Source organism: Danio rerio, chromosome 4 (genome assembly GCF_052040795.2).
Source record: "Danio rerio strain M-AB ecotype USA chromosome 4, GRCz13ab, whole genome shotgun sequence".
NCBI classification, from domain to species: Eukaryota; Metazoa; Chordata; class Actinopteri; order Cypriniformes; family Danionidae; genus Danio; species Danio rerio.
This window is the reverse complement of record NC_141024.2, coordinates 37,577,391-37,600,446: the sequence shown is the minus strand read 5'-3', so window position 1 is coordinate 37,600,446 and position 23,056 is coordinate 37,577,391. Positions and strand designations below refer to the sequence as shown.

Sequence of the window (23,056 nt, the reverse complement as noted above, 5' to 3'; positions counted from 1 at the left end):
TTCAGTTTTGCCGTATGAACGAAAGATCAAATGAACGACAAAAATGTGATTCGATGGTCTCGGCCACCCCGTCATGTATGTACTCACTTTCCTGTTGGGGGCTGGACTATAGCATTTCTGTATGTATTTGCTGCTATTTTTGGTAAAGATGACGTTAAATTTTGCAACAACATCTTTCAAAACGATAAGAGCGTGCGAGTAAACCACCTTCCACGGAAGCACCGGCCTCTTCCAAACGCCAGAGCATTTGAACGACAAGGATGGGATTCGATGGACTCTTCCACCTCGTCATGTATGTACTCACTTTCATGATGGGGGCTGGACAATGGCATATGTTTGTAATTGCAGCTATTTTCAATAAAGTTGACATAAAATTTTGCAACAACATCCTTCAAAACGCTAAAAAATTGAGAGAACTTCTACAGAAACACCATGATCTCTCAAATACCAGAACATATGAGCAACGAGGATGGGATTCAAACCCACGCGTGCAGAGCACAATGGATTAGCTGTACATCGCCTTAACCACTCGGCCACCTCGTCACCTACTTTCCCTTTTCTCTGGTAGAGGCCGGACTGTGGCACATATGTGTATATGTATGGTCCTGCAACTATTTTCGGTAAGATGACTTTCAATTTTGCTGTATGATCGACAGAGCAAATGAACGACAAAAATGGGATTCGATAGACTCAGCCACCCCGTCATGTATGTACTCACTTTCCTGTTGGAGGCTGGTCTACGGCATTTCTGTATATATTGGCTGCTATTTTCGGTAAAGATGACGTTAAATTTTGCAACAACATCCTTCAAAACGATATGAGCGTGCAAGTAAAACACCTTCCACAGAAGCACCAACCTCTTTCAAACGCCAGAGCATTCGAACGACAAGGATGGGATTCGATGGACCCTTCCACCTCGTCATCTATGTACTCACTTTCATAATGGGGGCTGGAATATGACATTTCTGTATGTATTTGCTGCTATTTTCGGTAAAGATGACGTTAAATTTTGCAACAACATCCTTTAAAACGATAAGAGCGTGCGAGTAAAACACCTTCCACGGAAGCACCGGCCTCTTTCAAACGCCAGAGCATTTGAACGACAAGGATGGGATTCGATGGACTTTTCCAACTCATCATGTATGTACTCACTTTCATGATGGAGGCTGGACTATGGCATATGTTTGTATTTGCAGTTATTTTCGATAAGGCTGACATAAAATATTTGCAACAACATCCTTCAAAATGCTAAAAGAGTAAGAGTACTTCTTCCGAAACTTCATGATCTTTCGAATGCCAGAACATATGAGCAACGAGGATGGGATTCGAACCCACGCGTACAGAGCACAATGGATTAGCAGTCCATCACCTTAACCACTCGGCCACCTCGTCACGTACTATCCTTTTTCTATGGGGAAGGCCGGACTGTGGCACATATTTGTATATGTTTGTTTCTGCAACTATTTTCGGTAAGATGACTTTCAATTTTGCCATATGAACGACAGAGCGAATGAACGTAAAAATGGGATTCGATGGACTCGGCCACCCTGTCATGTATGTACTCACTTTCCTGTTGGGGGCTGGACTACGGCATTTCTGTATATATTGGCTGCTATTTTTGGTAAAGATGACGTTAAATTTTACATTTACATTTACATTTAGTCATTTAACAGACGCTTTTATCCAAAGCGACTTACAAATGAGGACAAGGAAGCAATTTACACAACTAAGAGCAACAATGAATAAGTGCTATAGGCAAGTTTCAGGTCTGTAAAGTCTAAGAAGGGAAGTATTAATGGTATTAGTATTTTTTTTTTTGTACAGTTAGTGTGATATTCAAAGAGGCAACTGCAGATTAGGAAGTGAAGTAGAGACTAAATAGTTGAGTTTTTAGTCGTTTCTTGAAAGTAGTGAGTGACTCTGCTGTTCTGATGCAGTTAGGGAGTTCATTCCACCAACTGGGCAGATTGAGCGTGAGCGTTCACGAAAGTGATTTCTTCCCTCTTTGGGATGGAACCACGAGGCGACGTTCATTCACAGAACGCAAGTTTCTGGAGGGCACATAGATCTGCAGAAGTGAGAGCAGATAAGAAGGAGCAAGGCCAGAGGTCACTTTGTAGGCAAACATCAGAGCTTTGAATTTGATGCGAGCAGCAACTGGCAGCCAGTGCAAACGGACTAGCAGCGGAGTGACATGTGCTCGTTTAGGTTCATTGAAGACAACTCGTGCTGCTGCATTCTGGAGCAGTTGAAGAGGCTTGATAGAGTTAGCTGGAAGCCCAGCTAGTAGAGAGTTGCAGTAATCCAGTTTGGAGAGAACAAGAGCTTGAACAAGGAGTTGAGCTGCATGTTCAGATAAGAAGGGTCGGATCTTTCTGATGTTATAGAGTGCGAATCTGCAAGATCGAGCAGTTCTAGAAATGTGGTCAGAGAAGTTTAGTTGGTCATCAATCGTTACTCCAAGGCTTTTCACCATTTTGGATGCAGTAATGGTTGCCCCATCCATCTGGATTGAAAAGTTATGGTGTAGAGACGAGTTGGCAGAAACTACAAGCATTTCCGTTTTTGCGAGATTCAGCTGAAGATGATGATCTTTCATCCAGTGTGAAATATCCAACAGGCAGGCTGAGATACGAGCTGGAACCGAGGGATCATCAGGATGAAAAGAGAGGTATAGCTGGGTATCATCAGCATAGCAGTGGTAGGAGAATCCATGTCTCTGGATGACTGGTCCTAGAGATGAAGTGTAGATGGAGAAGAGAAGTGGCCCCAGAACAGAGCCTTGAGGTACCCCAGTGTTTAGATGCTGTAGGTTGGACCTCTCCCTTCCAAGACACCCTGAATGACCTGTCGGAGAGGTAAGATCTGAACCATTGTATAACAGTGCCCGCAACGCCCAGTGACTCGAGCGTAGATAGCAGGATCTGGTGGTTGACAGTGTCAAAAGCAGCTGACAAGTCCAGCAAAATGAGGACTGATGATTTAGAGTCTGCTTTAGCCATTCTGAGATCCTCCACGACCGAGAGCAGGGCAGTCTCAGTTGAGTGGCCTTTCTTAAAGCCGGATTGCTTGTTGTCCATGAGATTGTTTTGAGTAAGAAAGTCCAGAACTTGATTGAACACTACTTTCTCCAGAATCTTGGCCATGAATGGAAGCAGGGATACTGGTCTGTAGTTTTCAAGTAGCGTATGGTCCAGGTTGGGTTTCTTTAGCAGTGGGGTTACCCTAGCCTGCTTAAACGAAGTGGGGAATAAACCAGAGTCAAGAGATGTGTTAATTATGTGAGTCAGTGTTGGTATGACTGCAGGAGAGATGGCTTGCAAGAGATGAGAGGGAATGGGATCGAGTGGACAGGTGGTTGCATGGCTAGATAGCACGAGTTTGGACACCTCAGACTCAGAGAGCTGGGAAAAAGAGGTGAGTGTGTGAGGTGTTGGTGTTGTATCTTGCGTGTTTGTTGTAGGTGCAGCAAATTGAGCACTGATTTTTGCAGTTTTGGTGCAAAAGAATTTTGCAAGAACATCCTTCAAAATGATAAAAGCATGAGAGTAAAACACCTTCTACGGAAGCACCGGCCTCTTTCAAACGCCAGAGCTTTTGAACGACAAGGATGGGATTCGATGGACTCTTCCACCTCGTCATGTATGTACTCACTTTCATGATGGGGGCTGGACTATGGCATATATGTTTGTATTTTCAGCTATTTTCGATAAAGATGACATCAAAATTTGCAACAACATCCTTTAAAACGCTAAAAGAATGAGAATAAACAAACTTCTACAGAAACACCATGATCTCTCGAATGCCAGATCAAATGAGCAACAAGGATGGGATTCAAACCCACTCTTGCAGTGCACAATAGACTAGCAGTCCATCGCCTTAACCACACTGCCAACACGTCATGTATTTTCCTTTTTCTCTGGTGGAGGCCGGACTTTGGCACATAATTGTATATGTACGTTTCAGCAACTATTTTCGGTAAGATGACTTTCAGTTTTGCTGTATGAACGAAAGATCAAATAAACGACAAAAATGGGATTCGATGGACTCGGCCACCCCGTCATGTATGTACTCACTTTCCTGTTGGGGGCTGGACTATAGCATTTCTGTATGTATTTGCTGCTATTTTCGGTAAAGATGCCATTAAATTTTGCAACAACATCCTTCAAAACGATAAGAGCGTGCGAGTAAAACACCTTCCACGGAAGCACCGGCCTCTTTCAAACGCCAGAGCATTTGAACGACAAGGATGGGATTTGATGGACTCTTCCACCTCATCATGTATGTACTCACTTTCATGATGGTGGCTGGACTATGGCATATGTTTGTATTTGCAGCTATTTTCGATAAAGTTGACATAAAATTTTGCAACAACATCCTTCAAAACGCTAAAAGATTGAGAGAACTTCTACAGAAACACCATGATCTCTCAAATGCCAGAACATATGAGCAATGAGGATGGGATTCGAACCCACGCTTGCAGTGCACAATGGATTAGCGGTCCATCGCCTTAACCACTCGACCACCTCGTCATGTACTTTCCTTCTTCTCTGGTGGAGTCCGGACTGTGGCACATATTTGTTAATGTATGTTTCTGCAACTATTTTCGGTAAGATGACTTTCAGTTTTGCCGTATGATCGACAGAGCAAATGAACGACAAAAATGGGATTCGATGGACTCGGCCACCCCGTCATGTATGTACTCATTTGCCTGTTGGGGGCTGGACTATGGCATTTCTGTATGTATTTGCTGCTGTTTTCGGTAAAGATGATGTTAAATTTTGCAACAACATCCTTCAAAACGATAAGAGCGTGCGAGTAAAACACCTTCCACGGAAGCACCGCCCTCTTTTAATTGCCAGAGAATTTGAACGACAAGGATGGGATTTGATGGACTCTTTCACCTCGTCATGTATGTACTCACTTTCATGATGGGGGCTGGACAATGGCATATGCTTGTATTTGCAGCTATTTTCGATAAAGTTGACATAAAATTTTGCAACAACATCCTTCAAAACGCTAAAAGAGTGAGAGAACTTCTACAGAAAGACCATGATCTCTTGAATGCCATAACATATGATCGACAAAATGGGATTCGAACCCACGCGTGCAGAGCACAATGGATTAGCAGTCCATCGCCTTAACCACTCGGCCACCTCGTCATGCATTTTCCTTCTTCTCTGGTGGAGGCCGGACTGTGGCACATAATTGTAAATGTATGTTTCTGCAACTATTTTCGGTAAGATGACTTTCAGTTTAGCCGTATGAACGACAGAGCAAATGAACGACAAAAATGGGATTCGATGTACTCGGCCACCCCGTCATGTATGTACTCACTTTCCTGTTGGGGGCTGGACTATGGCATTTCTGTATGTATTTGCTGCTATTTTCGGTAAAGATGACGTTAAATTTTGCAACAACATCCTTCAAAACGATAAGAGCGTGCGAGTAAAACACCTTCCACGGAAGCACCGGCCTCTTTCAAATGCCAGAGCATTTGAACGACAAGGATGGGATTCGATGAACTCTTCCACTTCGTCATGTATGTACTCACTTTCATGATGGGGGCTGGACTATGGCATATATGTTTGTATTTGCAGCTCTTTTTTTTATAAAGATGACATTAAATTTTGCAACAACATCCTTCAAACCGCTAAGAGAGTGATAGTAAAACAACTTCTACAGAAACACCATTCTATCAAATGCCACAACATGTTAGCAACGAGTATGGGATTCAGACACACGTGTGCAAAGCACAATGGACTAGCAGTCCATCGCCTTAACCACTCTGCCAAGTCGTCTCGTTTACACCTTTTTCTCTGGTGGAGGCCGGACTGTGGCACATATTTGTAAATGTATGTTTGTGCAACTATTTTCGGTAAGATGACTTTCAGTTTTGCCATATGAACGACAAGAATGGGATTCGATGGACTCGGCCACCTCCTCATGTATATACTCCCTTTCCTGATGGGGGCTGGACTATAGCATTTCTGTATGTATTTGCAGCTCTTTTCGGTAAAGATGACATGAATTTTTGCAACAACATTCTTTAAAACGAAAAGAGCGTGCGAGTAAAACACCTTCCACAAAAGCACCGGCCTCTTTCAAACGCCAAAGCATTTGAACGACAAGGATGGGATTCGATGGACCTGGCCACTTCGTAATAAAATTTTGCAACAACATCCTTCAAAACGCTAAGAGAGTGAGAGTAAAACAAGTTCCACAGAAGCACCAGGCTCTCTCGAATGCCAGGACATATTAGCGACGAGGATGGGATTTAAAGAGCACAATGGATTAGCAATGCCAGCTGCTGAAGGATTGTCCATCAATATTTCACAAATGTTGAAGATGAGGGCCAATCGGAGCGATTCGGTCCAACATTGTAGCCAATCACGTTGCAGCATCTCAACATTTGCAGCCAATCGCGGACCGTAATTCTCAACATTTTCAACATTTGACCAATCAGAGTCATGGCAATGGTAAAGCTGGGGAAGGAACCGTTCCAAGATTCACCGCTAGGTGTGCAGTCAAACAGGTTAGTCAGATGTCAATCAATTTTCCGAACTGAGCCGAAGGTACACGAAGGAATAACAGGGTCATCTGGAGGCGGGTCAGAGGTCAAAAAAGTTCCTTGACCTTTAGTGATTTTCGAGAAACAGCATCATTCGACAGAGCACAGCATCTTTTTGTTTAAAGTTCAGGATTTTTTTTCTGATAGTGATTTCTTAAAAAAGATAAGAAAATCTACATAATTGCACGTATTAATGTTTTAGTGTGATGTATTTCAAATTTGGATACTTTAATTCAAAACCTTTTATTTATAGGAGAAAAAATGTCTGAAAAATTCCACAAAGCCATGTCAGACGCTGACTGGATTTCTCGTCTGAAAAAGTTTGCCAGCACAGGAGTTTTGCCATCAGATTAGGGCAACAGGAACAGGCCAGCTCCTCAATAAAAAAAGTGGCTTGAGATTTATCAAAGGGTGTGTATTTCGTTTAAATGATATAACGTTTGTTGAAATTTGCTTAACTTGTTAGGCTTCAGTACATTCAGTACAGTATCTATGTAAAACATGTCATACTTGTTTTTAAATAATCATGTGTTTTAAATTGCATGCATTTTGAGATTTACTTCAAATAATTTACTTTAGTTTGATCGTTTATGAGAGAGATTTTAAAAGGTGGGGGAATGGATTATGAATGTACAATACAGCATGTGGTTTTAAGGCCTGAAATGTTCCTGTCCAGTTCCTCTTATTTTTTTTCTTATAGAGGTAAAGTTGGTTTTATATTTGGATATTCAGACATTCTTCTTAATAATATCATTTCAGAAAAAAATTCTTTGCAAATTCTAAATAGGAAAATCATATTAGCAGACAATGATTAATGATTATCAAAGTACAGCATTGTTCACAGTGAATTAGATAAGTGTTGATATTGTTTTCAAATCATACTTGCATGCTAATTCCGATCAAAAATTCAAAGTAATATGGTAAACAATATAGAGACTTCTAAATGAACAAATGTGCGAATATAAAACCAACTTTACCTCTATCTTTTTCTTTTTGTTTTTTGGAGATACAAACTGTACAATTACATATTAGATAAATATTACACACATTCTAGAAACATAGTTAAATTAATTTACAGAGCTATTTTGTGCTTTATTAAAGGAGTCATTGAGTTAAAATTATTTATTCTATTTTTGCCCATTGCAGTCTCGTGGACAGAGGACCTTGCACTCAAAAAAATGATATGTTGGCTTTAATTAACTTTTTTATCTCAACAGGTTCCACGTTACCGAGTTAAGTTACCTTAAAGAAAGAATATTCATTTGAGTGAACTTAAGCTAGTTACATAAAGGTAAGGTAATGTTGTTTAGTTCAATCAACACAACATTTATAATTAACTTTAATTTATTTACACTGCTAAAAGAAATCCTTTAAATTTACTGAAAAATACCGGCAGTGGTTGCCAGGAATTTTCTGTAAAAATACGGAAGTTTTATATAACTGTTTTAATTTACAGAAAATAACCATATTTCATCAACTGATACAATGCTTAGTTCCTAAAAACCTAGTTTAGCTCACAAAAACGTAGTCATTCAATGCACTAATGTGTTCATGTATGTATAATTAGCAAACAGATTTTCCCTGTATTTGTAACTACACAGTTACTTTTAAACAAAAGAAGATGCAGCACAACATCAGCTATCCTTAGTTTATATTGGACTTGCACACAGATGCTACAATCCTCCACAATGGTGCACCATAATAGTTCAATTTGTCCTATTTTACTTGTTGGTTTCTAAATTTATTCAACATTTTATTTAATTTGTTAATTTTTGTCTTTTTTTCTGTTAATATTTAACTTATTTAATTTTTTAGATTTTTCATTCCATGTTCATTACTGTTTTGTTGACCATTGTTAAATAAATATTGCATTTATAAATGATTGGTCCTTGACTTTTAAGTCCACTTTGTTTCTGTTTGTCTTTAACATTTTATTAACATTGTTTATTTATATTGTTAATACTGTATTATTAATAACTAATTTATTATTTTTACATTTTCTACTCTATTTTCATTACTGTTCTGTTGACAATTGTTAGATAAATAATGCATATATAAATAACTGACTACTTGACTTTTAATTCCATATACACTATGCACACTATACACACACACATATATATATATATATATATGTTTATATGTGTGTGTGTACACTATATACTCTATGACATTTCTATAGATCATTTGTACATCAAAATACAGAACAATAATAACCATAAGCATAACAATGCTACAACAACTACTAAATAGTGACACATTCAAGTTAGTATGCTTTATTTTTCATGAAAGAATGTCAAAAAACACAAGAATAAAGCGCTTAGGCATATTTTATTTACCTTGGAGCATTACACATTTAAACAGTTAGTTTATTGAGTAATAATTAACCAATAACAATAAAGCGTCTTTAGCTGGATTCGAACCCCGGTCTTGGTGAGCACCTGCAATAGAAATCAATGTAACTCAAATTGCGTTGTTTTAACACAGAACAGTATCACTATGCGTGACGTAAAGCAGGTGCGGGGAAGGCGTGTCCGGGAAGCTTAGAATTCACCCTTTCCTTTCTTCGTTTTTTCCCCCTCTTCTTCCCTTTTTCTCTTTCTTTCTTCCCCCTTTCTTCCCTTCTTTGTTGGACGATTGTTCCCCAGCTTGAACGCAGCGCCTTAGACTGCTTGGCCATCCTGACATGCTTGCCTGACCTAAGCTGTCTCCTGGAAGCCACTCCGCAGCACCGTGACATGGAAGCTGGTGTTTCCCAGTTTGCCCAGGTCCAACAGTCTGCCTCGTTGGCGCAGTAGGCAGCGCGTCAGTCTCATCATCTGAAGGTCGTGAGTTCGAGCCTCACACAGGGCAAGGTGCTTCCTTTTGGCACTTGGAAGCGCTTAGATGACTGGCCAGCATTTTTTATTCCCTTCCGTGTGGATCATGCTTCCCCGGGGCAAAAAAAGCTACAGCTCCTCTGGAGGCCAGGTGGTGTGAAGTTCCAAGAACATTTCCTGAGTCTGAAGCAATGATGGTAAGATGCTCCCATTCCTATCACGGTGTCGCTTGACGTTCGGCGTGGATCTGTCAAATGTCATGAATTAACGTTGTGCGAGGATTTGACGAAAAGTCCTGCGAATCCCATTGCCTTAAAAATCAACGACATCCCAGGACATTCCACTACATGGCATTCTAAGACAGTACTTTTGATCCCCTTTTGGTTCACTTGCATTAAAGCCCTTGTCCATTGTCTTGTTCACATGCTTTTCCGAGTTTTTGTGGACAATACCTTGATTGCAAATGCCTTAAAACCTACAGTCTAAAGAGCCTATTACGGCTGCCAGGGACATTGCTACGTGGATCTGTCAAATGTCATGAATTAACGTTGTGCGAGGATTTGACGAAAAGTCCTGCGAATCCCATTGCCTTAAAAATCAACGGCATCCCAGGACATTCCACTACATGGCATTCCAAGACAGTACTTTTGATCCCCTTTTGGTTCACTTGCATTAAAGCCCTTGTCCATTGTTTTGTTCACATGCTTTTCCGAACTTTCATGGACAATACCTTGATAGCAAACGCCTTAAAACCTACAGTCTAAAGAGCCCATTAAGGTTGCCAGGGACACTGCTACGCTGCATAAACTTTGGCAAACCGAGATTGATGCGGTGCTTTGTCAGTGTTACTGTATCACTCGGACATGGTGCCAGAGAGTTAAAGACTTGAGCCTGAACGCGTAGCCAAAGATTAGGTTTGTCAGAAGTGGGATTCGAACCCACACCTCCAGAGGAGACTGCGACCTGAACGCAGCACCTTAGACCGCTCAGCCATCCTGACATGCTTGCCTGACCTAAGCTGTCTCCTGGAAGCCACTCCGCAGCACCGTGACATGGAAGCTGGTGTTTCCCAGTTTGCCCAGGTCCAACAGTCTGCCTCGTTGGCGCAGTAGGCAGCGCGTCAGTCTCATAATCTGAAGATCGTGAGTTTGAGCCTCACATGGGGCAAGGTGCTACCTTTTGGCACTTGGAAGGGCTTAGATGACTGGCCAGCATTTTTTATTCCCTTCCGTGTGGATCATGCTTCCCCAGGGCAAAAAAAGCTACAGCTCCTCTGGAGGCCAGGTGGTGTGAAGTTCCAAGAACATTTCCTGAGTCTGAAGCAATGATGGTAAGATGCTCCCATTCCTATCACGGTGTCGCTTGACGTTCGGCGTGGATCTGTCAAATGTCATGAATTAACGTTGTGCGAGGATTTGACGAAAAGTCCTGCGAATCCCATTGCCTTAAAAATCAACGGCATCCCAGGACATTCCACTACATGGCATTCTAAGACAGTACTTTTGATCCCCTTTTGGTTCACTTGCATTAAAGCCCTCGTCCATTGTTTTGTTGTAATTAATGTTACTGTAATGGTTATTTATTTAAACCAACTTGTTATAAAAATACTTACTTTTTAATTGTTGTCCGAATTAATCCACAACGAAATCTGTTAATACAGTACAAATCATGAATGTTATAAGGGCTATGATTGGTCATAGCGTTCATTGTAACTCGGAACATGATTGGCTGCCGTAAATAAGAATAGGGTGAATCTTGGTTCCAGCTCGGGACAAGATTGGCCAGCGTAACCAAAAATAAAAAAAAATCTTGGTTCCAACTCGGAACGTGATTGGCCGGTGTAACCAGGAATAACCACGAATTACAGGTGGCAGTATGCACCACTGGCCCTGTCTGCGTCAGCAGTGCTCAGTAGCATGCTGATTGGAAAGAGGACATGGCTCGGTCAACATGCAGTTCCTTCAACGCTTGCTGTGCTTTCTTGTCATGGCAAGTTGTGGTGTCGATAGGATGCTTTAACACAGAGCATGTGACAGACCCTCCCAAGAAGAACTGTGATCCAGCATCTGAGACTTTCTCTTCTCCAGGAGGAGGTTTCAAATGTTAGAGTTATTTTTGTCAGAGCAGCTGCAGCACACCTGGGTGGAAGCCCACAGCTAGGCTTGATGGTCTAGCCTGGTGGTCTAGTAATTAGGATTCGGTGCTCTCACCGCCGCGGCCCGAGTTCGATTCCTGGTCAGGGAACTTCCTTTTCACCTCCATGGTTAACTTCGAGCAGTGGTGCCAATGATATCTTCGCAAAGGCAAGAAAGCGGCTCTGAGCACAAAAGACGTCCTTTGAGCTGGAGTCAAACCTGCGACCTAAGAATTGGTCCTACAGTACTCCACTCTACCAACTGAGCCATCAAAGTCTTACTTAGCAGTTCCACAACCACACCCTATAAGGTAGCTGCAGTCCGACCGCTGGCCAAAAAGGACAGGAGCAAAAGTACTTAAGCCTTCCCATACCGGGAGTCGAACCCAGGTCACCTGGGTGAAAATCAGGAATCCTGACTGCTAGACCATATAGAAATTGCCACTTTTGAAACCCAGTCTTGGCACAAACTCCAGTTCTTTCTGATCGCTGGCACGTCCCTGCTCTGCTTGAACAAGTGCCACTCATACACTTACGCATTCTCTCATACACAGTTTCTTGGTTTCCGTAACCGAGAATCTTCTGATCCATAGTCATAAGCGCTATCCTTTGTGCCACTCTGTTCAGCACCTTGTTAGCACATTGCTTGAAGCAAGGACAAGGCTCTGTCAACCCGGAGTTCCTTCACCACACATTCTGCTTTGTTTTTTTATGGCAAGAGGTTGTGTGGATGGGATGCTCTTACAGGATTCCTGACAGTCCCTCCATAGAAGCCCTGAGATTCAGGGTCGGAGACTCTCTCCTCTCCAAGAGGAGGTTAAAAGTCTTTTGTGTCAGAGCACTTAGGTGTTGCTGCAGCTCAGAGACCTACAAGTGGAGGAGATTACACTGCAAGTTGGCTGGATGACCTCTAAGGGGTCGGCAGTTATGCCACACGTAGGCTGGGTTTGCGATTGATGTAGCTGTAGTAGACATTCATAAATATAAAAAAAAATAAAACTGGTTACTCTGAGGTTGTGTTTAGGGTTGGGGTAGGTGTAAAATTGAATAAAACATAGTGGGTTACTGTGAGGTTGGGCCTAGGGCTGGGGTAGGTGTGATTTTAATAAACTGCAATAGGTTGTATTCTGTGCCATGTACAAGACATTGAATCAATGAAACCCACATGGAAGTTTGTTACTGTGAGGTTGGGTTAAGAGTTGGGGTAGGTTGTGTTGTAAAATAGAAATCAGTTTTTTTTTATTTTTGTCTCTTTCTTTTAATCAAACAATTGTTTGTATTGGTCATGTAAGGGTCATATATTAACTGAACTTCTAATGTTGTGGGTGAGTGCTGTGCATACTAATTAGCATTTTTGCAGAAGTAGATAGATGCGGGTCCAAAATTAAATTCAGCTCTGCAGAAACTTCCTGTCTGAATAGAGGTGTTAAAACTGAACACAGAACACAGAAAGATGTATACTTTGTTGTTAGGCAGATAATTCGTAGAAAAAGAGGAAGTATGTCGAAGGGGCGGCCAATAGAGGACTGAACAATGACTGACAAGTGACGTTACACCAAAACTCCACCTGTTAAGATTGGTGGTGTATATATGCTGAAGTCAGGAAATGTATGTTAGTTGCGAACCTCTTGAATGTAATTCTTGTATTGCATTGGGGTAATGTGACCCAGAGCTCTGTCATCGAATTATTCATTTGTATCTAATAAATTACTAATATTTTTGGCATTGAAGAAAACCCTCTCCAGACCTTTTCTTATTGAACACGCATGGAATAGAGATAAATATTCCAACATGTCGTCTCAGGAATGTCGCTGCATCTCGCATCTGATTCCACCTCATCACTTGATATGGAATCTTCTAGTTCTTCAAGTTGCTATACAACAATAAGAAAGAGCATTTCACATGTGAAAGATTATTATAGAAAAATATGGACTGAAATTAAGCTTATTTTAGCTTAGACTGACAATCTTATTATAACTGTACCATTTGGATCTCATCAAGTTTCTTTCCTTTATATTTGGAAAGTGTTCCTTTCTCCATTGCTCATTTTTGCGAGCTGCAGTGTCGCTTCTGGTAACCGGTAATAATGTCTGTGGATTCTGATATCGTAACCAAGGAAATCAGCCAGCTGGTCCGCCTCATTCTCATCAAGGTTAAGAATCTTTGACATGGTTGCTATGTGTTTCCTAAGCCTGGTTGAAGACAGAGCCTCAGGATTCTTGATGCCACATTCATGAGCAGCTCTTCTTATGCACTCTCCTCCTCTGTAACCAGACATTGCTCCAGATCTAGCAAACATGAAGGAATTCTGAAAAGGGACACCACAAACCTTACGTGTTTCAACAAGCAGCTCCATGGCAGACACCAATGAAGGTTTAAGGAGCACAGGAACCTCGTTTAAGGAGCACATTCTCCCTCGTTTACCACAAAGCTTCACTCTGGTAAAATCATTAGAGTTTCTTCTCAAACTCTGAAAGACACATGGCTATGTCTTAGTGTAGCTCAGAAGAATCTCGGCCTTGAAAAGCTGACAAAAGCATTCTTAACACCTCACCTTCTCTTCGTCTGTTGAACAGGATGACTTGGGACAATATGACTTTAGCTAGAGAAGCATAGCTTTTTGCAGAAGGAAAGTTTTTGTGTTTATTAAGAAACTCATCAAGTTTTTTTGTAGATGTTCATGAAGCACTTTGACATCCTGAGTAAAAGGGATGGTCTGTGGTGCATTCCACTTGGCTTCTTTTAGCATTGTTAAAGCAGTAGCTGAAATATACTCATTCCACCTTGCCTGGTGTACTTTTCTGAAGTCTCGTGCACACGCTGCACGCTCATGGTCACCACATATCATTGCATTGCTCTCAACAATGCTACAGATCTTGTTCAAAGAATGGCAAAGTTTGAGAGCTAATGAAGGAATGCGGTAGGAGGTTGTCTCTTCATCAAAGCCAGAAACAACTGTAACAGCTGATATGACGTGTTTAAAGTCTGCCATTGTTCTCAGTGGGGTAATCGTTCTTGCTTGAAGAAGTGTGCCAATTTCTCTAATTTTTTGTCTTATGTAATCATGCTTGGTCACATCCGATCCCATTCTGTTGTACATGTTTTCTCCCAGTTGCATGATGCATGAGTCACTTTGAACGGTCTCAGAAACATCATCGTAGTTCATCAGGGAAAGCACTCTCTTTAAACCTTTGCTTACTTCAAGCCAACGGGTGTTTTAAAAGTGCAAAGAGATCGAACTCTTTTTCTACCTTGAGGTTTATCCGTAGCAGGTTTCAGGGGACAACTTTTCATGCGTTTCCAAAGGCTGAGTTTGCCATACAGCCCCTGGCAATGAACACAAAGAATGAAGTCTTTTATTTTTTTGTTATTTTTTGGTCGGTAACACGCAATCATTTGCCCATGCCCTTGTCTTGCCACATTGGTGTTGTGTGCAAAGTTTCCCCTTGTTTCAAAGTATGTTTAACTGTACTTGCTATTACTTGGATTTTTTGGGAAATGCAATAGCCTTTGCAACCTCCACCTCATTGCAGTGAACAAACTCCAGGTGTCTTGCATTTTTGAAAATGGCTTATAAATGGCAAAAAGGCAGTACTGTTTTTGGCTATATGATTAGCATTTTGGTCTTGGTAGTGGCATTGATTGAACAAAAGTACTTTTGTCAGAAGATGCATCTCTGTTTAGTTTGGCATTTCATCTTTTTTTGTGCCATTTGTTTACCATATTTATCATTTGCTTCTGAACTGTTTTCAGACTTGTTTGCAGAGACACTACCATTTGACTCATCTGAGCTTATTTGGGTTATGTAGTCATCATCGCTGTTATCTGTAAGGTCTGAACCATTGAAGGCACTTCCAGAATACTGAATTAGAAAAATTAAAAGTGCAGTCTTTAATTAAATATTTTAGAACATATGTAATACAATACACAGATGCCAAAATCTAACAGATTTTTAATAATACCACTTTTTAATAACAGTTACCTGTCTTTTCCTCGACGGTCCTAATGAGTGCATCTGGAAGAGAGCAACAACAAATAATCAATTAATATAGTAAAAGTAATGTTGTATAAAAAGAATCACGATACAGTCTAACTGATACAATCCAACTACATCAAACAACTCAGCATACTGTTTTTATAATAGGCCTGTGACTGCCCGTTGTACAACAGAAACAGATCTACAGGCTACCATCTGACTGAATAAATACTACCTTTATTTCAATTAACACAGCTTTAAGGAGGTTTAAAACAAAAACATTAATACTAATATCTATGCACAAACTAATTTCAAGTACTAACCTCTCCTAATAAGTGCGTCTCAGATGTTTGTGTTGAACTCACAGGAGTCAATGAAGCACAAGGCACAGGAGAAAATAAGGGTTCATCAGGACAGGAGGAAGATGATGCGAGTGGCACTTGGTCAGGTAAGGAAGAAGATGACGTGAGTGTTGCTGTTGCAGGTGATGACATTGCTCAGGACAGTATGAAGATGTTGTGAATGTTGCAGATGCAGGTGATGAACGCTGCTCAGGAGAGTATGAAGATGTCGTGAGTGTTGCAGTTGCAGGTGATCAGAGGTGGAAAGAGTGATAAAATATTCTACTCAATTAAAAGTACTGTTACTTCAATAAAATTTTACTTAAGTAAAAGTAAAGTTACAGGTCTAAAAAAATCTACTCAAGTAAAAGTAAAAATTAATTCATTAAAAATGTACTCATGAGTAAAAAGTATTAAGTAACTATTTCTTTTAACACCTGTGGTGGGGTAGATAAGGGTTTTTAGTGTAGTTCAAAAAAACAAGGGGACATAAATCTCCAATTAGTACTTTTTATTTGAAGGAACAACTTTACAAATTAAAGAAAAAAAACAAAAAAAAAAGAATAGAATAAAAAAATATATTATTTCAAACCTTTGACAGGTCATTCTGCCTAACAATTTAACAACTGGGTGCCCATCTTTATTCTATGAACTTTCTGTTTAGTTTTAGCAACAACTGGTTTTCGAAATTAGAAGAGTTCATCCGTGCTCGCTTTGCGGTGAATAAAAGTCCAGCACAGCTGAAGAGACGCTCACAGGCAGCTGAGGCAGGAAGGACAATATTGAGTTTGAGAGAATGTTTCTTGATGTGTGGAAATGAGTTCAAGAGATCCATTTTGTCTGAGACACAGGAAAAATACCCATCTAACTCCCCTGTACCTTGTGACCTTCTGAACTTCATTGAGGAGAAGAAATTATCTTCATCTGATGAATGTTGTCCGTCTTGCTCCACTGCTACCTCTGCCATTTGGTCAAGGTGTTTTCTTATATACATCAGTCCTGTTAAGTGACAAAACACACACACATAAACATAGTGCAAACACATTAGGCATGCGCAATTAAGTGAAGTTTCCCAAACTAATTTCGAGAGGAGCACGTGATAGAACTGACTACAGCTGATCCTTATCACTAATCACTAACTAGCCAATCGGATCACTCTAAATTCAATATAAATATCCAGCCTAAACTTCATTCCTCATCTTTGTTTTTGGGAAACCCCACCATCCTCCTCAGTTCAGGGTCACGGCAGCTCAGTGGCTAGCACTGTTGCCTCACAGCAAGGAGGTCATTGGTTCAACAATACTCTCTGTGCGGAGTTTGCATGTTCTCCCTGTGTTCGCGTGGGTTTTCTCCAGGTACTCCGGTTTCCTCCCACACCTAAAAAACCATGCAAAGTTAAAGTCACAAGCACATACTATAAATTAGCGCCAATAATTTATTTTGGGAGCTATCGAGAACTACCTGATCTCATATCCCTCCTAATGCTTATTGACCAGGCGGGAGCCTTGGGCTCATCTATCACCGAGCTCAGGGTTCTCTCCCGGGACCAACCTAGCTTAAATAGTCAAACGCTATGTAAGTGTGAAGTCTTGAAGCTATTTTAAAGCAAAATCGCAATTTGAAAAGGTGCGATTTTCAAATCACAAAAGCTGCAATTATTTCGATTATTACTATGGCAAGGGAGGCGAGCACGAAAAATTTTAACGATTCAACTAATGTTACTTAAACAGCAGACAACTGTTCAAACTTCATCTCTGCTCTGCTTCTCTGTTTTTCTAAATACAGAATTCACTTAACTCTCCTACAACACTGTTAAATAATAAAGTAAATAAAACAGATTAAAAATTAACATCTGATTACACTATATCAAAAAAAAGAATCATACCTGCTTTTATGACATCAGTCTTCTCAGTCCAGGTGTTCTTGAACTTTGGCAGAAGTATTGCTGCAGCAATCAATTCAGGGTCTTGGATCATCCCACCAAAGCGCTTTTGGAAGCCATACTGAACTGCTCTGATAAGGGGCAGACACATCTTGGAAGATGTCTCCAGTCTGCAGAGTTTTATTTGTAACTGGAAGATCACGGGCAGGAGCCACCCCATGTGTGTGTTGTTCTCTGCCTGAAGGATATTCAAAGCCTTTACCACAGGTTTCATTACAGTGCAGTACTCCGTCAGAAAAACTATTTCAGCTGGACTCAACCTGTACAACATAAAAGACCATGCTATTAAGTATTTGTAATCAAACAGTTAATACATTTCTTGCAAGAATAGGTGTTGAATGTGTGTACAATTCTAAAATGTATTTACAATTTTACACAAGTAAAAAGAAAAGAAAGAAACAGTAAAATTGGGCAATGATTTTCATTTTTGTTATTATTTCATACTTTATAATTACCCATAAAATAATAATAAAAACAACTCACATTTTTACTTTGAATTCTTCACAGACATTTCTGATAACATCCTCGCCCATCTCTTCTATGATCCGTATGATTCTCTCCACAGCCAATGGATGAAAACTCCAGGAGGTTTGTACAGCCCACTTGGAGCTGACCAGGTCGTTTGTAGCAGGCTTCGATTTCTATTTATACCTTTCTCAGTCAGGTAACTTTCTTTTCAGTATGAGCGTCTGCACTGTGTGGCATATTTGCAGACATATAACAGAGACTGAAACGTTGCTCACACTTGTCTGAGGTGGTCATTTTGACTGCAATCTTGTTTTAGGTTGGCACTTTGTTTTTGAATATTGTCTGCTTTTCGAATGCGTATCTGTGCTGCAGTAGAACGCCTTAGCCTCACAGCAAACATTTTGGTCTACAAGCTGTCACAGCCGTCTTCCCAGGAAAGTGGCTGTACTGGTTTCTTCTGGAAGTCCTGAGGGATGGACGGGACCAAGACATGAGAGCAGTTGGGGCAGACTTTGAACCCAGGAGAGCACCCCACAGGCACTGTGCTGGCAGCCCCAGAAACTCAATCCACTCCAGAGTAGAACCGTACAACTCCGGCAGGGGCAAACTGCGACCGCAGTGCACTGACTGAGAGCAATGCCAAAAATCCTGAACGAGCCAGCCAGGAGTATAACCTAGAATTTTCTGATCCGTAGTTAGACACGTTATCCATTGCGCCACTGGGCCACTCTGTGCCAGGAGTGCTCATTAGCATGCTGCTTGGAAAGAGGACATGGCCCGGTAAACATGGAGTTCCTTCAACGCATGCTGTGCTTTGTTGTCATGGCAAGTTGTGGTGTCGATAGGATGCTCTTACACAGAGCATGTGACAGTCCCTCCGTAGAAGAACTGTGATCCAGGCTCTGAGACTTTCTCTTCTCCAGAAGGAGGTTGCAAACGTTATTTTTGTCAGAGCAGCTGCAGCACACCTAAGTGGATGCCCACAGCTAGGCTAGAGGGCAACCTTTAGCCAGGCCTTCCCTGGTGGTCTTGTGGTTAGGACTTAGCGCTCTTACCGCTGTGGCCTGGGTTCAATTCCTGGTCAGGGAACTTCCTTTTCACCTCCATGGTAAACTTCGAGCAGTGTTGCCGATGATCTCTTCACGAAAGCAGCTCTGAACGCAAAAGATATCCTTCGAGCCGCACTGTAAGACGTAATAAGACACACTCTGGCACAGACATCCAGTCTGCACGCTGGAATACACACTATTATCTCATGGTTAAGACGCAGCTTCAAAAATTAGTTTCAAACCGGAAGTACAAATTTGCTTGAAATAACGCAAAAACAACCAATTTACACTTTTTAGTGAAATATTTGTGTCCTAATAGTGTTTTTAGCAGTGTGGGACACATATACGACTGTCAACAGCTCAAAAAAATAGTTTTGGTGTTTCGTGACCCTTTAAGGTACAAATGGTAGAGAAAATACACACATAAAAATCTTACTTTGTTTTTCTTTTAACTAAGTATATTATTATTTGTTTTGTTGTTTTGTCTCAAATTATTTTATGTAGGACACAAATGCCTCAAATGCAGCTTTAACATCATTGGAATAAATTATATTTTAACATATTCAAATGGAAAAGTTAACATATTAAAAAGGAATAATTATTTACAAGGTTACTTTAATATCTGCATTTTTATAAACTAAAGCAGTTTTGTCCCAAACCTTTGAAAAATAGTCCATGTTGTCTTTATATTTTTAGATGCTTCATTTATTACTGATTTTACTTTATGCTTTCAAAATATGTAATTATGCATTTGAAGTGATATTGTGCTATTTTGCTACATAGTAGAAGTGAACTAGTTTTGTTTTGTGTTAAAGCCACAATGGCCCTGCATAAAAGTGCTTTACTGGGACCTTATAGGCACATTTTGTGCCTGGACTCAACTTAGTATTAGTGGGACCTTACTATTTTGTTAATTACTAAATGCCCACAGAGCATGCTCATAGGACATACTTCTGACCCAGATAGTATACCTATACTTCGCCCATTGTGGCTATATACACTACACTTTGTGTGGACTTGCTATGGGCCCACAGTGAACGTCTGTTTTGAGTGGGCCAGCCCACAGTTTGGGCTAGCGACATTGTATATGTTTTTGGTATAGACATGTTAGTTTGGAAATTTGTGCATTAAACATTCAAAACTATTGTATAATAGGCTAAGAGAGACAATAGAAAAGCATATCTTAATTAAGATATAAATTGGATCCAATTAAAATGTTGCAGAAATTATCCTAAAGGATTTTTATGTATTGTACTTTAAAACAATCCTATAGGAATGGTTGCAAAATATGATCATAATTCTAATTGAATTCCTTCAAAGAAATCCGATAGAACGCTTCTTTTTTGTCTGTATAATCGTACAAGTTATACTGATTTAGATCAGTAGTCCACAACATGTTCATTAACTGAAAACACAGCTGAATGTGCTACAATTAACATATAAACACCCTAGACAGCACAGCACATCACCACTGCTTTTTCTGTGACAGACATAGGTCTCATCTAGGATTTGAACCCAGGATCTCTCGCACCTTAAGTGAGAATCATAGCACGAGACCAACAAGCTCTGAAGAAGAGTCTTGTTGAAGGCATACAAGAGATACTTGATAGAAATTAGTGACATGGCCCAGTGGCCTAATGGATAAGGCACCAGCCTTCGAAGCTGGGGATTGTGGGTTCAAGTCCCACCTGGGTTGTCTTTGATGCAGTTCATTTGAAGTTGGCTGTGCAGCACAATTCAGTGTGACCTTCAAAAAGCTAGGTTCATACCCTTAGGTCAAAAAGACATGACAATGGAAAACTCGTCAGAGAAGCTGTTTTGTCATTAGGTGTACACACCAGATCGTCTGAAAGCAATAGGGATCCTGAAGTGCTGTTTTCTGAGTTACAAGAACTTCTTGAGCCAGACACTTGGGGACGTGCAAATTTGTTATCTTTGTTTGGATTCATCGGATCTCTTTCTGCTGCTAAATTAGACCAAAACAGTCATTATTTCATAAAAAAATTGTAATATATTTTACATTTTTTATAAACACGTTTCACTCTCTTCTCTCCCGATGGCGAGTTATAAAGGTAAAGTTTTTTTTATATTCACACATTCGTTCATTTAGAAGTCTCTATATTGTTTACCATGTAATTTTGAATATTCGATCAGAATTAGCATGCAAGTATGACTTAAAAACAACATTAACACTGTTTATTTGACTGTGACCAATGTTGTACTTTGATAGTCATTGGCTGCTAATATGATTTCGCTATTTAGAGTTTGCAAATAACACTGTTATAATATTATTCTACCAGAACTTTTAGCAAAGGTGAAACTTTTTATTTCTTTACGACAAAATAATTATGCCAGAAATGTTTCTGGATTAGGTATTTATGTGATTTATACATAATAGGGGTGTTCTGATTGGTCTTAAAGCATCACTAAATTGTGCAGGCAATACAGGTAAAACAATTTGTTACATTTATCAAAATAAACAATAAGGCTCTTAAAGCACTGCTTTGAGAAATGTAGAGTCGTCATATTTCAAATACCTCAAGTGAAACGAAGTCATTTGTTTTATTATTTTATCACTGACAGTGTCCTTGTCCTTGTGTAAAATTATTTCAGTTTAAGATCAAGTGTAAAATAAAATGTTGTATAGACAACAATGAGCAAATAGGACAATAGTGTACAATATGTAAATAAAACTCCAAATTTAAATATTTTCATCATATACTTTAATTAAACATTTCAAAGCTTGGAAGTATTGTTTACAAATGGACAAAAAGTGTCTCTATGGCCTTTAAAGTATGTGGTAGTTGTGCCAGTACTATTGAAATTGAGTCAATGTCATGAAAGGAAAAATCGACCATACTTTGTTAATGCAAATTCCTATATGTAGCCTTGTGATGTAAGCAGTTAAACCATTTAAATAGTTTTATTCTTAAAAAGGGCCATAATGAAAATCTGAGTTTTTCTCAAAAGTAACTAACTAGTACTCAGTGTAGTTTTTTAAAAGAGTAATTTGTAAAATATAAGTATTATTTACTAAAACTTGTCATCTGTGAGAGAACATCAACAAATAAAATAAAAAAAATCACAGGCACATTTAGTGCAGGCTTATTATATTATTAATATATGATCAATTATTATTATTGTTAATAAATGTTTTTTTAATTGTATAAATCGATAGATAGTTCCAATGTAGTATTTTTATTAATTGCTGAGAAGACATTGCAGGTGTTCAATACATTGCGTGTCAGTTTTGGTTTTCTATATTCTTAATTATAAATATATTATTAACTAATTATTATATCTATACTATATTAATGTTTTCTTTAATAAATCAATAGATGGTTCCTATGCAATGCTTAAATGGGTTGCTGAGAATACATTTCAGGTGTTCAATACGTTGCATGTCAGTCTTGAAAATAAAAATAGGTGCTGGAAAAAGTGTTTAAAAAACCTTGGTTTTCATTAGGCTGTGTCTGTATGAACTCTGTATGAAATCAGTGTCACATTTTTAATCGTTTGGTGATGGTAAATTAAGATCTCTTGGTCGTCAGATCATGTGATGTATTTTGCTGAACTGTGCTCAAATGTTATAAATGTAAAAACACCACATTTTGAAGTGTGACTGCAGTATGTCAATTTAGTTTTTGTGTGTTGCGCTCAAAGACTTTAGAAAACGGCGGAAAGTCAAATCATCCAAATTTTTATGATGGACGGAAGTTGCAGAGGCTGCAAACATATAAAACATGAGGCCGTATT

At 39.7% G+C, this 23,056-nt stretch overlaps 3 protein-coding genes and 1 non-coding gene across 4 annotated transcripts in view; 2 read left to right on the top strand and 2 right to left on the bottom strand.

The window, feature by feature from the left end:
- The window catches only part of LOC141381693 (uncharacterized), an 835,171-nt gene that overhangs the window by 100,830 nt on the left and 711,285 nt on the right, over positions 1-23,056 (top strand). The window lies entirely within an intron of this gene.
- Positions 1-23,056, bottom strand: part of zgc:173705 — a 129,939-nt gene that overhangs the window by 96,915 nt on the left and 9,968 nt on the right. The gene's annotated exons all lie outside the window — the stretch shown is intronic.
- LOC147844846 (uncharacterized) lies at positions 14,463-22,511 on the bottom strand. The gene is made up of 3 exons (XM_087249497.2): positions 18,267-22,511; positions 17,727-18,043; positions 14,463-16,840 (listed from the first exon to the last, which is right to left on the bottom strand). Exons 1-3 carry the CDS (start codon positions 18,314-18,316, stop codon positions 16,482-16,484), a joined length of 726 nt encoding a protein of 241 aa, XP_087105623.1. The 5' UTR covers positions 18,317-22,511; the 3' UTR covers positions 14,463-16,481.
- Positions 20,924-20,996, top strand: trnar-ucg (transfer RNA arginine (anticodon UCG)). The gene has a single exon. It is a non-coding gene; the product is annotated as a tRNA-Arg (tRNA).

Excerpts from the sequence above, each read along its gene's own strand:
- LOC147844846 (XM_087249497.2), bottom strand. The coding sequence starts at position 18,316 with ATGGGCGAGGATGTTATCAGAAATGTCTGTGAAGAATTCAAAGTAAAA. Across the intron at positions 18,044-18,266 it reads GAAGAATTCAAAGTAAAAAT|GTTGAGTCCAGCTGAAATAG; the intron begins GTGAGTTGTTTT and ends TATGTTGTACAG. Across the intron at positions 16,841-17,726 it reads GACTGATGTCATAAAAGCAG|GACTGATGTATATAAGAAAA; the intron begins GTATGATTCTTT and ends GTCACTTAACAG.